The sequence below is a fragment of the Solea senegalensis genome, linkage group LG20 (assembly GCF_019176455.1).
Source record: "Solea senegalensis isolate Sse05_10M linkage group LG20, IFAPA_SoseM_1, whole genome shotgun sequence".
Classification (NCBI taxonomy): Eukaryota; Metazoa; Chordata; class Actinopteri; order Pleuronectiformes; family Soleidae; genus Solea; species Solea senegalensis.
In genome coordinates, this window is record NC_058039.1 from 19980126 (window position 1) to 19991619 (window position 11494).

The 11494-nt window shown below is 42.5% G+C and overlaps 2 protein-coding genes across 2 annotated transcripts in view; one reads left to right on the forward strand and one right to left on the reverse strand.

Annotated features, from left to right (window-relative positions):
* Positions 1 to 827, reverse strand: part of paqr7a (progestin and adipoQ receptor family member VII, a) — a 10920-nt gene extending 10093 nt beyond the window's left edge. Inside the window, exon 1 of the mRNA XM_044052133.1 lies at positions 806 to 827. The gene's annotated coding sequence lies outside the window, so the exon portion shown is untranslated. The remainder of the gene's footprint in view (positions 1 to 805) is intronic.
* Positions 828 to 1462: 635 nt separating this feature from the next.
* Positions 1463 to 5611, forward strand: tmem222b (transmembrane protein 222b). The gene is made up of 6 exons (XM_044053387.1): positions 1463 to 1630; positions 2377 to 2461; positions 2808 to 2839; positions 2955 to 3051; positions 3140 to 3270; positions 4790 to 5611. Exons 1-6 carry the CDS (start codon positions 1506 to 1508, stop codon positions 4875 to 4877), a joined length of 558 nt encoding a protein of 185 aa, XP_043909322.1. The 5' UTR covers positions 1463 to 1505; the 3' UTR covers positions 4878 to 5611.
* Positions 5612 to 11494: the final 5883 nt, after the last annotated feature.

Consider the following 11494-nt stretch of genomic DNA (forward strand, 5'->3'; position numbering starts at 1 on the left):
ACTTGACATTTTACTTTCTACACCTTTGACTGAAATGAATAGAGTGTCACTGAGTTACATCGCGCTCCCTTAAGCAACACTTCTCTCCGGGCCTAATTGGGCCGGACGGCTCAGCCGGATACGGAGGTGGCATTTTGCGGGAGAATTCCCTCAGCTCCCTGACGATGAGCCCCAGTGTGCCTTCGTTTATCACTGTCTACCTGCTTTTGCTGAGCCGTTTGTTTTCGCCTTTTGCACAATATATCAACTGTCACATCTAATGGGACACAGTATGGAGTACACAGGAACCCGGATGATCCCTTGGGTCCATCTTTGTTTCCCTTTCACACCATCGCCATACTGTACATAGCTGCTATAGTTCCTCAGTCCTCCTCCTCACCCACCGTGCTCTGTTGGTATGAGCTGCATAAAATCCCATTAAAGCACTTGCGGTACAATTCAATATATAACAAACAAATGTTAATTATTAATGTCCACAGACAGACGAGCGGTTACGTTGCACTATGTCCAAGTATCGACCACTGTGGCCAGCGAGGACAGGCGCTGTAAATCCTGAGGATTGGGTTGGACGTTCAGATATTTGTGGATAATGTTCAAAAAGAACCCCTGCAGGAAAAGCGCCACATAATTTACAGGCATTTTCCCTCACACACAACAATGCAGAATGGGGAGAATACAAATATTCCAAAGTGAAACCAGGAATAATATACACGGAAAGACAATGAGATCCTTGAATTTTTAGCGATGAGGGCAGAAAGTCAAAAACATGAGGGGGAAAAAACAAAGACAGAAATCACTCACTAACCTCCACTATTGACTTGCTCAGTCAGGGTTCGTCCATAGAATGCTGCAAAACTAAGAAAAAACAATCAAAACCAATAGAACATGTTCTTGTATTTTTATTGTTAAGCGTTCACTGTGTGAAATGTAGGTGAAGACTTTTTCATTTGGCAAAACATTTCAAATAAAATCATCATATATTGATAAAAAAACAATAAAAAACAATAAAAAACAATAAAACAGTATGAATTCTGAGATTAAAGTCAGAATTCTGACTTTTTTCCTTCACAATTCTGACTTATAAATAATAATAATAAAAAATAATAATACTTCATTCCGTACGTACCACAGTTTGAGAACCCTGTGCTTTTACGTTTGCTTCGCAGACCCGGAAGCTGCTGTTGCTGCCAGGTAGGTAATACAAGACCGTTAGGTCCGATTTAATACAGGAGAAAACTTCCAGTTTTTCCTTTCAAAATAAAACATCAACTTATTAAACTACACGACATACTTCTTAAAGTTATTTTTAAAAACCTGGGGCGTCTTCCCCACTGTTTTTTATTTTTGTAGATACCTCCAAGTACAATTTTGTTAATATTTTTGAATATCTACGCGTTTTGAATGAGAAAGTAATCACGATGTGACTTATTTTGAAGTCTCGTTTCGCATGTGAGTGCGGCTAACTCGACGGAAGTGGGACAAATGAAGTTCGCTCTCCTCAGCTGATGATGGCGGATGTTGATGTTGAAAAGGACAGCATGAAGAATTACCACATAGCCTCCGAGAAAATCAACCCAGCGGCCAGCCGCTACCCGTACTGCATTGTCTGGACACCCATCCCCGTGTTATCGTGAGTTACCGCCGCCGCTGTTTCGCTTCTCCGCTTAAACAAAGCCTCCGGAACAAGTGACAGCTACGGTAGCTTAGCTTTAGCTAGCTCCCGTACTATAACACGACCCACATCCTGTTGCTGGTTCCCTCTGAAAAGATGTCCTTTATTATTGTGTCCTAACTGTTAATAACTGTACGATTCATGAGTTATTGGCTTATTATGGTTTTATGTATTTATTGCATTATTTAAACGTATATCCATATAAATAGAATTAGTAAAAAATTAAGAAAGGTAGTCAAAGTATGCAAATCATTTTAATAAAACAATGTGAAACAAGTTAAAGGTGATTTATTTCACCTTTACACAAACCGTTACTGTTTAAACTGACACAATATGTTTGTTTTTTTTAACCATTCAAATGTATTGCCAGTTTGTGCAATACATTGGTTTTAATGGGTTCTTAATCAGCAAAAGAACCAAGTTCTTTAATTAAGTTCACATTTCCAGGTTTCTTAACTTTTCTATGACAATGAACCAAGTTTCTAAATTCTAATTACTTTCCATTAATACAGTGCTGACAATTATGCAACTAATTCAACAACAGTAGATATTATTACATGATTAGATGAAATGGAAGCTTTAGATGTTATGCTTCAGACCAAGGTAATTGTCATTAACAAAATAATGAAAACTAAAATGTTTAAAACTTATATATGCATGTATATGTATATATATTTATATATGTTGCTATGTTTTTCATTCAGATGGTTGTTTCCATTCATTGGTCACATGGGAATCTGCACCTCAACCGGAGTCATCAGGGACTTTGCCGGGCCTTACTTTGTCTCAGTAAGTCTTAGTGATCGTAATCTTTCCTGAAAAAATATTGTAAATATTCAGATACAGTGGCTGAGCTAAACTTACTTAATAGCAGTGTGTATAAGTGTGTGTGTGTGTGAGAGAGAGGATGGCACCAGAGTAAGCTTCATTTCATGTTTCATTTATAATCACAAACAACGTTGGTGGTTGATGAAGCCAAACAGAATAACACACTCATTTCCTCATCTCTTAATGCACAGAGTTCAGACCTAATGGTTGCAGTGTCAGGCTGCACTAAGTGTAAAGTGTATGTTTGTGTAGTACAAAACATAAATGGAACACGCACCCTAATCAAAGAGACATTTTCTCGTTGCAGGAAGACAACATGGCTTTTGGGAGGCCGACAAAGTAAGTCAGAGAAATTCTCACCCAGCCTTGCTTTCACACCTGCTGTTCATCATCAACAACAACAACAAAAACAACAACAACAGCAACAACACAGTGTTTTCCTCTCTGACTGTAGATACTGGATGCTTGACGTCAGCAAAGTGTACGCAAGCGGCTCCAACGCCTGGGACACGGCAGTGCACGATGCGTCGGAGGAGTATAAGCACAGGATGGTGAGAATGGATAGAAATATCTTTTTTATCTATATTAACCGATATTAACCTCTTCTTCTTCTTCTTCTTCTTCTTGTTTGCTCCACAGCACAACCTCTGCTGTGACAACTGTCACTCGCACGTCGCCATGGCTCTGAATCTAATGAGGTATGAAAACAGTACGTCGTGGAACATGGTCAATCTCTGCCTCCTCGCTCTGATCCACGGGAAGCATGTGAGGTGAGAAGAGATCTGCTCTTATTAGCACACTGGCTAATAACCCTCGAAGCTACGACTCCAGGCATATTTTAAAGCTGCCAGTGTGTTGTCTTCCTTTTTAACATGTAGATCCTGAAAGTCCTGCTAATGTGCTGCTTTCACTGCGCTGCACTGTGTAGCCCAGGCCCACTCTACACAGTGACCTCTCTGTAAATGACGGGTCGGGTCAGAGACGCTCACGTCAGCGCCTGACAAAGCACACCATGATGTCGTTCGCCAAAGCTAAGGCGACGCAAAGTTAACTTAGAAAATCATCAGTTCCAGAACGAATGGACAGAGAAATATTTGCTTACTCTTCCAACGAGAACAAGCACCAACCTGGAGTGTTTAATGTGCAAGGACTGCATTTCTGTGCTAAAAGAGCGCCTTAGCTTAAAGAAGCACAAGTCAAATCATGGCTCGTTTTGTGCCGGAGGAGGAGGAGGAGGAGGAGGAGGAACGTCCAGGCATGGGCGGGCGTAGGTTTGTTTACAAGACTGTTGAGGATGCTTCAGGTCTGGCCCTAAAAACTCAGAACAGAACATCAGCTCTCGTCTGCTCTGTGACTCTGTGACGCGTTCACTGATGCTTGTAAAATCCACTCGATCTCCTCTTAAAAGTAGGGCCAATCTGACTTTCTCCAAGTATTAGTGGAGACATGTTCCCACTGTCCATATGCAACCATACACCCTTGCATAATTTACGCACCTCTCTTGAATGTCACACCAGGATCCCTGTGAGGTTTTTATTCTGTATATACTATATGAAGGATGTTCTAACAGAGCTTTTTACTGTTCCAGGAATAATCTGCACCTCTCAGTCACTCTGTGGGAATCATCGTACACACGTCACATGTCCACGTTAGAATACAAAACATCCAGACGCTGTAAAACGGTGTTGTTAAGAGCTATTAGACGTTTTTTATAGTCTGCCTGAGACGTGAGACAGGACGAGCAACATGTGGATATGCTTTCTTATGCAGGGAAATGCATTCCTTTGGATTTAATCTGGAATTCTGGATTTTCTGACCTAAAACAGCTTTTCTTCTCATGTGACAGCACAGCCTCAGGTCGTGTCTTGCACTTTCATGACACTCCCTTTCATTACATGCAGCATAACCTGTGTTAATTAAAGGAGCACACATGAATTCTGTGGAGTTTGTCGTTTCTCTGCTGAGATGCTTTCAGCTGGAGGATCCTCCTGAACGTCAGACGAGGGAGTGTAAGGAGGCTTCTCCTGTTCGTTTGTCATGTTGTCACACACGCGCTCGCTCAAACACTTACCAGAGGTTTGACTTGGGGAGCTGGCTACAGGGATTGGGAGCAACTATTCTCCCATATAGAACAGCCCCACTGTACAGTTTAAGAGGAATAATCTGTATGTTTCCTGCATTTTTTACCCCTCTGTGTATTCTTTTGTTGTCGGAGTAACAACAGGAGGAGGTTTTATAGAAACGTGTCTAATCTCTTACCTTCACTTCTCCTCCTCCTCGTCCATGCAGCTGTGCCGGCTTCCTGAAAACCTGGCTGCCTTTCCTGATGCTGTTGGGCCTCATCCTCACAGTGGCCCTGGCCCTGAACCTCCGGTGACCTGGGAAACGGGGTCAAAGACACTGAGAACCCCCTGCAGGTCGGACATGGGGGGCGGGGAGATTGACCTTTTTTTATCAACAACAAGAGAGAGGAGAGAGAGGGAGGGTGGGTGTCATCACACGGAGTTGAAGACTCACCTACTCGAGGTGTCCGACTCGTGCGTGGTCTGTGGCGAGCGGGCTGCACGGCTCACACACACCAGGACCACACCAACTGCTCTGCTGACACCTGCAAAGCATAGAAGAGGTGCTGCTGTGAATCCTCTGGAGGGAAACACGTCCATGCCTTGCTTTCAGATTTTTTGATGACCTTTACTTACTTTCACTCTGTAATGGATGATATTCAGTGCTTCCACAACACCACTTTTGTACCGGGGGGAGGAAAAACACGGTTAAGATGCCTTTTTAGGGAACGGATTGCATTTCATGCTTGATCTAATGTAGCTCTTCCACAGCCTAAAAGTGCCGCAGCGGAGTCTGAGTCTCCTGAAAAGGAACTATTCTCTCAGAGATTATGTTACACACACACACATCACCTCATGGTACGACGCTTTCATACATGCAACTACAGGTCATCGGATCACGATTGTAGCCTCGAACCTCAGCGAATGTTCTCCTGGTTTTGTAAAATGGTGCCAAATATGAAGAGAACGGTCGACCAAACTCAGACTGTGTCCTTTTGAATATGGAGCTGGTTGTTTAGTGGAAACGTGCGTTGTTGACGATGTTGGACTTTTCAAAAAAACTGGCGTAAAACGTTCCGTTTCATTCTCACCACTAATTTTACGTTTGTGTAAAGAAGCAGTGCCTAAAATCGACATCTCTCCTCTCACATGTTTTTCACGTCGTGGTTGGCACACAAACTCCGTTGCCATGGCTTTTTTTTTTTTGCAGATTTAAATCCCTCATTGTTTGCAATCAAACAGAAAAATGTGTTGAGCCCCCTCTTTGTCCACGGTGCTGCCAGAAGCAGCAGGTAGCAGCCAGGATCCTCAGGTTTTTCACGCTCACTGACCCCTGCTGAACACCCCCCCACTCTAGCGTCGCTCCCGCTGGTTTCCCTCACCTCTGCAGATCAGACGGGAAGGTCATTGTGAAATGTCAGCGCTGTTTCTCTTAACGCTTTCCATATAGACGTCGCCTCCAACCACCAACGTCCTGCAATAATCCAAGTGTACAAAGTGGGAGGTTTTCTTTTCTGTGGCAAGCGTGGATAAGATTTATGTCAGTATCTTCAAACAACGCTTTTTAAAAAGCAAATAAAATAAGGATTTAATCATTCAGACATATTGTATTTTATTGTAAAATACTTTTATATTATTTTTGAATGATTAAATCAATATTTTATTTGCTTAAAACGTTTTGATTGAAAATCTAAATCTAATCTCATACTATTATGGTATGTAGGGCTAATGCATGTGTAAATATTTGAACACACATTATAACGTACACCAGTTGCTCTTTGTATACTTTGCATATGCTCGATCGCTCATGCTACACATTTACACCCTGAATAATTTAGGTTTGCTTTATATCATATCATCTCAGGTTCACATCTGTGTGTGTGTGTGTGTGTGTGTGTGTGTGTGTGTGTGTGTGTGTGTGTGTCATGCACACGACCGGAGCGAGAGCATGTGATTGTCTGCGTCGCATGTGTGCAACAACAGGAGGTATTTGAGGATGAAGGGAAGTTTCATATTTGACTCATACTGTGGCTTCTTGATTAATAATCAGCAAATGTGTCGCCGCTGCCGACCGCCTGCTGATTGATTTCTATATTTATCATCGCTCTTGTTTTGTTCTAAATGGGGAGAGCGGGTAAAGTCAAACCCTTGCAAGGATAAATAATAAATTAGACTGTAACAGGCCGGTGGATGTTAACACTAATTCAGTGTAATAGCCTCTATACTTGTGTGTGTGTGTGAGTGTGTAGCCTTAGACTCTGTAGACAAAGAGCAGCAGAGTTGTTTTTCTTAAAAGATTCAAATAAAAACAAGGAAATTGAACAAAAATAGAATCTGGCCTTAATTTGTAAAGTGGAAGTTATATATTTAAATCCATTAACTCTTTGTCATGTGTAACTTGTGAATGAGGATATTTTAAGCAGATTGTGCTGTTACTAAAAGTCGTTATGCCCTAAAATACACTTTTTATTTTTCCGTCTCTGACCACACTCGCTGAAAGGTGGCGTTTGGAAAATACCTGCAGAGACTGGAGCACAGAACACAGACGTGAAAAATCCCTCTGATTCTCCATAATTGAGCTCAATGTCGGAGAACGCGGGACGAGCTGTGTTCTTGAATGCGCCGCTTGTTCTGCAGTGAAACAGCTCATTCATGACAACACCAGCCATTAAAGGCCTTTGAGATCAGCTGATGACACTCGCGGCATTGTCATTTCCCACTGTTGTGCTGAACAGTCTGAGGCCGCCGTCGTCACATCACACAGCGACGTGTAAATGAGCGTACAGCATCATTATTGATTTATCACTTCACTGGGACACGTCCACAAAATACAACCAGAGAACATTCCATAAAGGTTGGAGCAGTAGAAAACCTTCCATATCAACCACAAGACAACCGAGGGGGAACCTTCAGGGAACCTTCTGGGAACCATAAATTGTTAGCTGGGATATTTCAATAACGTCACTAATGTGTCTTTTTGAAACTGGAACTTTGTGAGTACCTTTAGAGAACGTTCTCTAAAGGTTGTGACAGAGTAACGTTCTTGTAACCAAATGTGCAACCAAAAACTTAAGGGAGAACGTTCTGGGAACCAAAAGAGAAAATTCTCTAACGGTTGTATGAAGATTGTGACAAAAGCTGTCACAGGACCGTTCTGTGAACCTTTAGAGAACGTTCTAATGTTTGGGGAATGTTCTATAAAGGTTCTCCAAAGGTTGTATGAAGTTTTTTGTCACAAAGCGGGTAACAGGAACGTTCTGTTAACTTTTAGAAAACATTCTCTCAAGGTTCCATAAGGTTGTGACAGAAACGTTAGGGGAATGTTCTGGGAACTTTTACAGAACGTTCTCTAAATGTTGTATGAAGGTTGTGACAAAGTAACATTATGGGAACCAAATGTGCAACCAAAAACTAACATAGGGGAACGTTCTGGGAACCTTCAGAGAACCTTTCACTAAAGGTTGTGACAAAAGTGGTTACAGGAACCTTCTGGGAACCTTTAGAGAATGTTCTCTAAAGGTTGTGACAAAGTAACGTTCTGGGAACCAAATGTGCAACCAAAAACTAACATAAGGGGAACCTTCTGGGAACCTTCAGAGGACCTTTCACTAAAGGTTGTGACAAAAGTGGTTACAGGAACCTACTGGGAACCTTTAGAGAATGTTCTCTAAAGGTTGTGACAAAGTAATGTTCTGGAAACCAAATGTGCAACCAAAAACTAACATAAGGGGAACGTTCTAGGAACCTTCAGAGGACCTTTTCACTAAAGGTTGTGACAAAAGTGGTTACAGGAACCTTCTGGGAACCTTTAGAGAATGTTCTCTGAAGGTTGTGACAAAGTAACGTTCTGGGAACCAAATGTGCAACCAAAAACTAACATAAGGGGAACGTTCTAGGAACCTTCAGAGAACCTTTCACTAAAGGTTGTGACAAAAGTGGTTACAGGAACCTTCTGGGAACCTTTAGAGAATGTTCTCTAAAGGTTGTGACAAAGTAACGTTCTGGGAACCAAATGTGCAACCAAAAACTAACATAAGGGGAACGTTCTAGGAACCTTCAGAGAACCTTTCACTAAAGGTTGTGACAAAAGTGGTTACAGGAACCTTCTGGGAACCTTTAGAGAATGTTCTCTAAAGGTTGTGACAAAGTAACGTTCTGGGAACCAAATGTGCAACCAAAAACTAACATAAGGGGAACGTTCTAGGAACCTTCAGAGAACCTTTCACTAAAGGTTGTGACAAAAGTGGTTACAGGAACCTTCTGGGAACCTTTAGAGAATGTTCTCTAAAGGTTGTGACAAAGTAACGTTCTGGGAACCAAATGTGCAACCAAAAACTAACATAAGGGGAACGTTCTAGGAACCTTCAGAGAACCTTTCACTAAAGGTTGTGACAAAAGTGGTTACAGGAACCTTCTGGGAACCTTTAGAGAATGTTCTCTAAAGGTTGTGACAAAGTAACGTTCTGGGAACCAAATGTGCAACCAAAAACTAACATAAGGGGAACCTTCTGGGAACCTTCAGAGGACCTTTCACTAAAGGTTGTGACAAAAGTGGTTACAGGAACCTACTGGGAACCTTTAGAGAATGTTCTCTAAAGGTTGTGACAAAGTAATGTTCTGGAAACCAAATGTGCAACCAAAAACTAACATAAGGGGAACGTTCTAGGAACCTTCAGAGGACCTTTTTACTAAAGGTTGTGACAAAAGTGGTTACAGGAACCTTCTGGGAAGTAGGTGACAAAGTAACGTTCTGGGAACCAAATTTGCAACCAAAAACTAACGTTAGGAAAACCGGAGTGGAGTGGACTGAGCGTGACTGTCTTTAAACTGCAGTGGAACTAATGTTATCATGTTATGGGTAAAGACCTGTGCTTATGTTGGTATTATTGCTCCAGCTTTATTAACATTAACTCACTAAACACATCGACAGCTTGCTAATATATTATGAGACCTAAGTTTTAGTCCAGTCATCTGAATGACAGAGTTGAGCTGCTGTTGCTCTGAGACCTGAGCTCAGTGACGGGGGAAGAATGTGACGTTCAGTGGGGATGGTCTGGTTTGAATGCTGTTAGATGTTCTGTATCTAAGAGCCAGGTCGTGGAATGTGGAGACATGTGGTCGCAGTGATTCAGAGCGCTGACAAAACACAGTTGGGAAGCTATTATCAGAAGCACCATCCATGTATACGACGTCCACCAGTGTGCACTTCTGATTCCTTCTTTTCATTCTTTAATCTCTCCCCAAACTAAAAACTATCCTCTATGTTGCCGATCATTTAGCCCACAGGGAATCCAGATACTCCTGGACGTGTTTATGACTTACTGATATAAAATAATATCAATAAAGATGTTTGTATTGTAGACCTTTCCTTTTTCCCCTAATTGGACTTCACATCACTGAATTATGACAACTGTGTTTCATCAAGGCTGTCAGTGGGGCGGAGTCAGAGTTCCAAGGCTCTGAGCCATGAAATGCTGACGACGACTCCTCCTCCTCTGCAAGTTTCTATAAATATTCTCTGAAGTGATTCCTGTAATGATCGCTCTAATCTGTCAGAATAAACATCAAGAAAGGAAATCCATCACAGCTCTGATACTCACACATTCAGGAGAAGGTGGTGTGTGTGTGTGGGGATCAGGGATGGATCAAAGCCTCTGCAGTCTGGGACTCTGGGCTGAATCTGTCCTCCCCCACCTTTAACCACCCTTAATACACACAATGACCACCTGTGGAGGTGGGAATGACTGGGGACACACTGAGGTGTGAAATACTTGGTCTCACTTTAAACAATACACAAAAACCTCCCATGCTTTTGCATTTTATTATTAATAACATGACGTACGTGTGTCTGACGAGATTCACAGAGAACTTTAATGGAGGTAATGAACTTCCATTTCCTGAGTTTCAGGAGTTTGAGTCTCTGTAAAACCTGGAAAGTCTCCACTGAGAATGATCCTGGACCATCAAATTAAGCTGAGAGTCATTATTTGAAGGTTGAAACCCGACATTGTGTCATTTTTTTATTAAATTATATTTAATTGACCTTTACATTTGTGTGTTTTTTATGTAGCCCAGAGCATCAAAAGTGTGAAATCATGGCCAAAAATCTCATGAATCACATTTGCGTTGCAACTTCTACGAGAAAGCAGTCGTTCTTTAACGTAGTCAGAGTGCAGAAACTTCTAGAATAGTCCCGGGAAACCTCTGCATTCAGAAGTTAAAAATATTAAATAAGGGACGGAAAAAGGATGTTGAAGATGGAGGAGAAGAGGAAGAGGACAAGATGATCCGCTGTGGTGACTCCTAAAGGGAGAAGCCAAAAGAAGAAGATTGGCATTGGCGCGACCGCCTCGCCGCGAGGCTCTGACGAGGTCGATACAGAGAGCGAATTTGTGTCGGACGTCGCGCTCGTGACTCTTCCAGTGACTTTCAGTCCAAAAACATGTGCCGAGCCGTGCCGAGGCGAGTGGAGCAGTGCCGAAACTGTATCGTGGAAAAGTGCCATATATGTGTGAGTAAGTAAGTACAAGGTTTGCAGCTGGAACTTTAAATATGAAGGGGTGCCTTTCTTTTTGTTTTACTGGAGCTCCTGTTCCCTGAAATCCTGTGCGCGCCACTGACTCTTAAGCACAAAACACATGAAATATCATGTGTATCCTCTCTCCTCCTCCTCCTCCTCCTCTTCTCTCCTCCTCCTCCTGCTGCCTGTGTCGCTACTCGGAGCTAGAAGATGAGGTGGATCTAGTCCTGGGGGGGACGGGGGTGAAGCAGGCAGGCAGGAGAGAAGCCCCTCCCCGCGGATCACTGCACTGCTCCACGCTGCTTTTAACTTCATTGTTGAACAAGTGGCGACGCCCCGCTTTGTCAGGGCAAAAAAGAGAGGATCAAGCAGCAGCCCCCCTCAGCACGGCGACCCCCTCCTTCTGTTCTC

Coding starts and splice junctions, on each gene's coding strand:
- tmem222b (XM_044053387.1), top strand. CDS start 1,506: ATGATGGCGGATGTTGATGTTGAAAAGGACAGCATGAAGAATTACCAC. Junction 2,462..2,807: donor CCGGGCCTTACTTTGTCTCA/GTAAGTCTTAGT, acceptor TTCTCGTTGCAG/GAAGACAACATGGCTTTTGG. Junction 2,840..2,954: donor GCTTTTGGGAGGCCGACAAA/GTAAGTCAGAGA, acceptor CTCTGACTGTAG/ATACTGGATGCTTGACGTCA.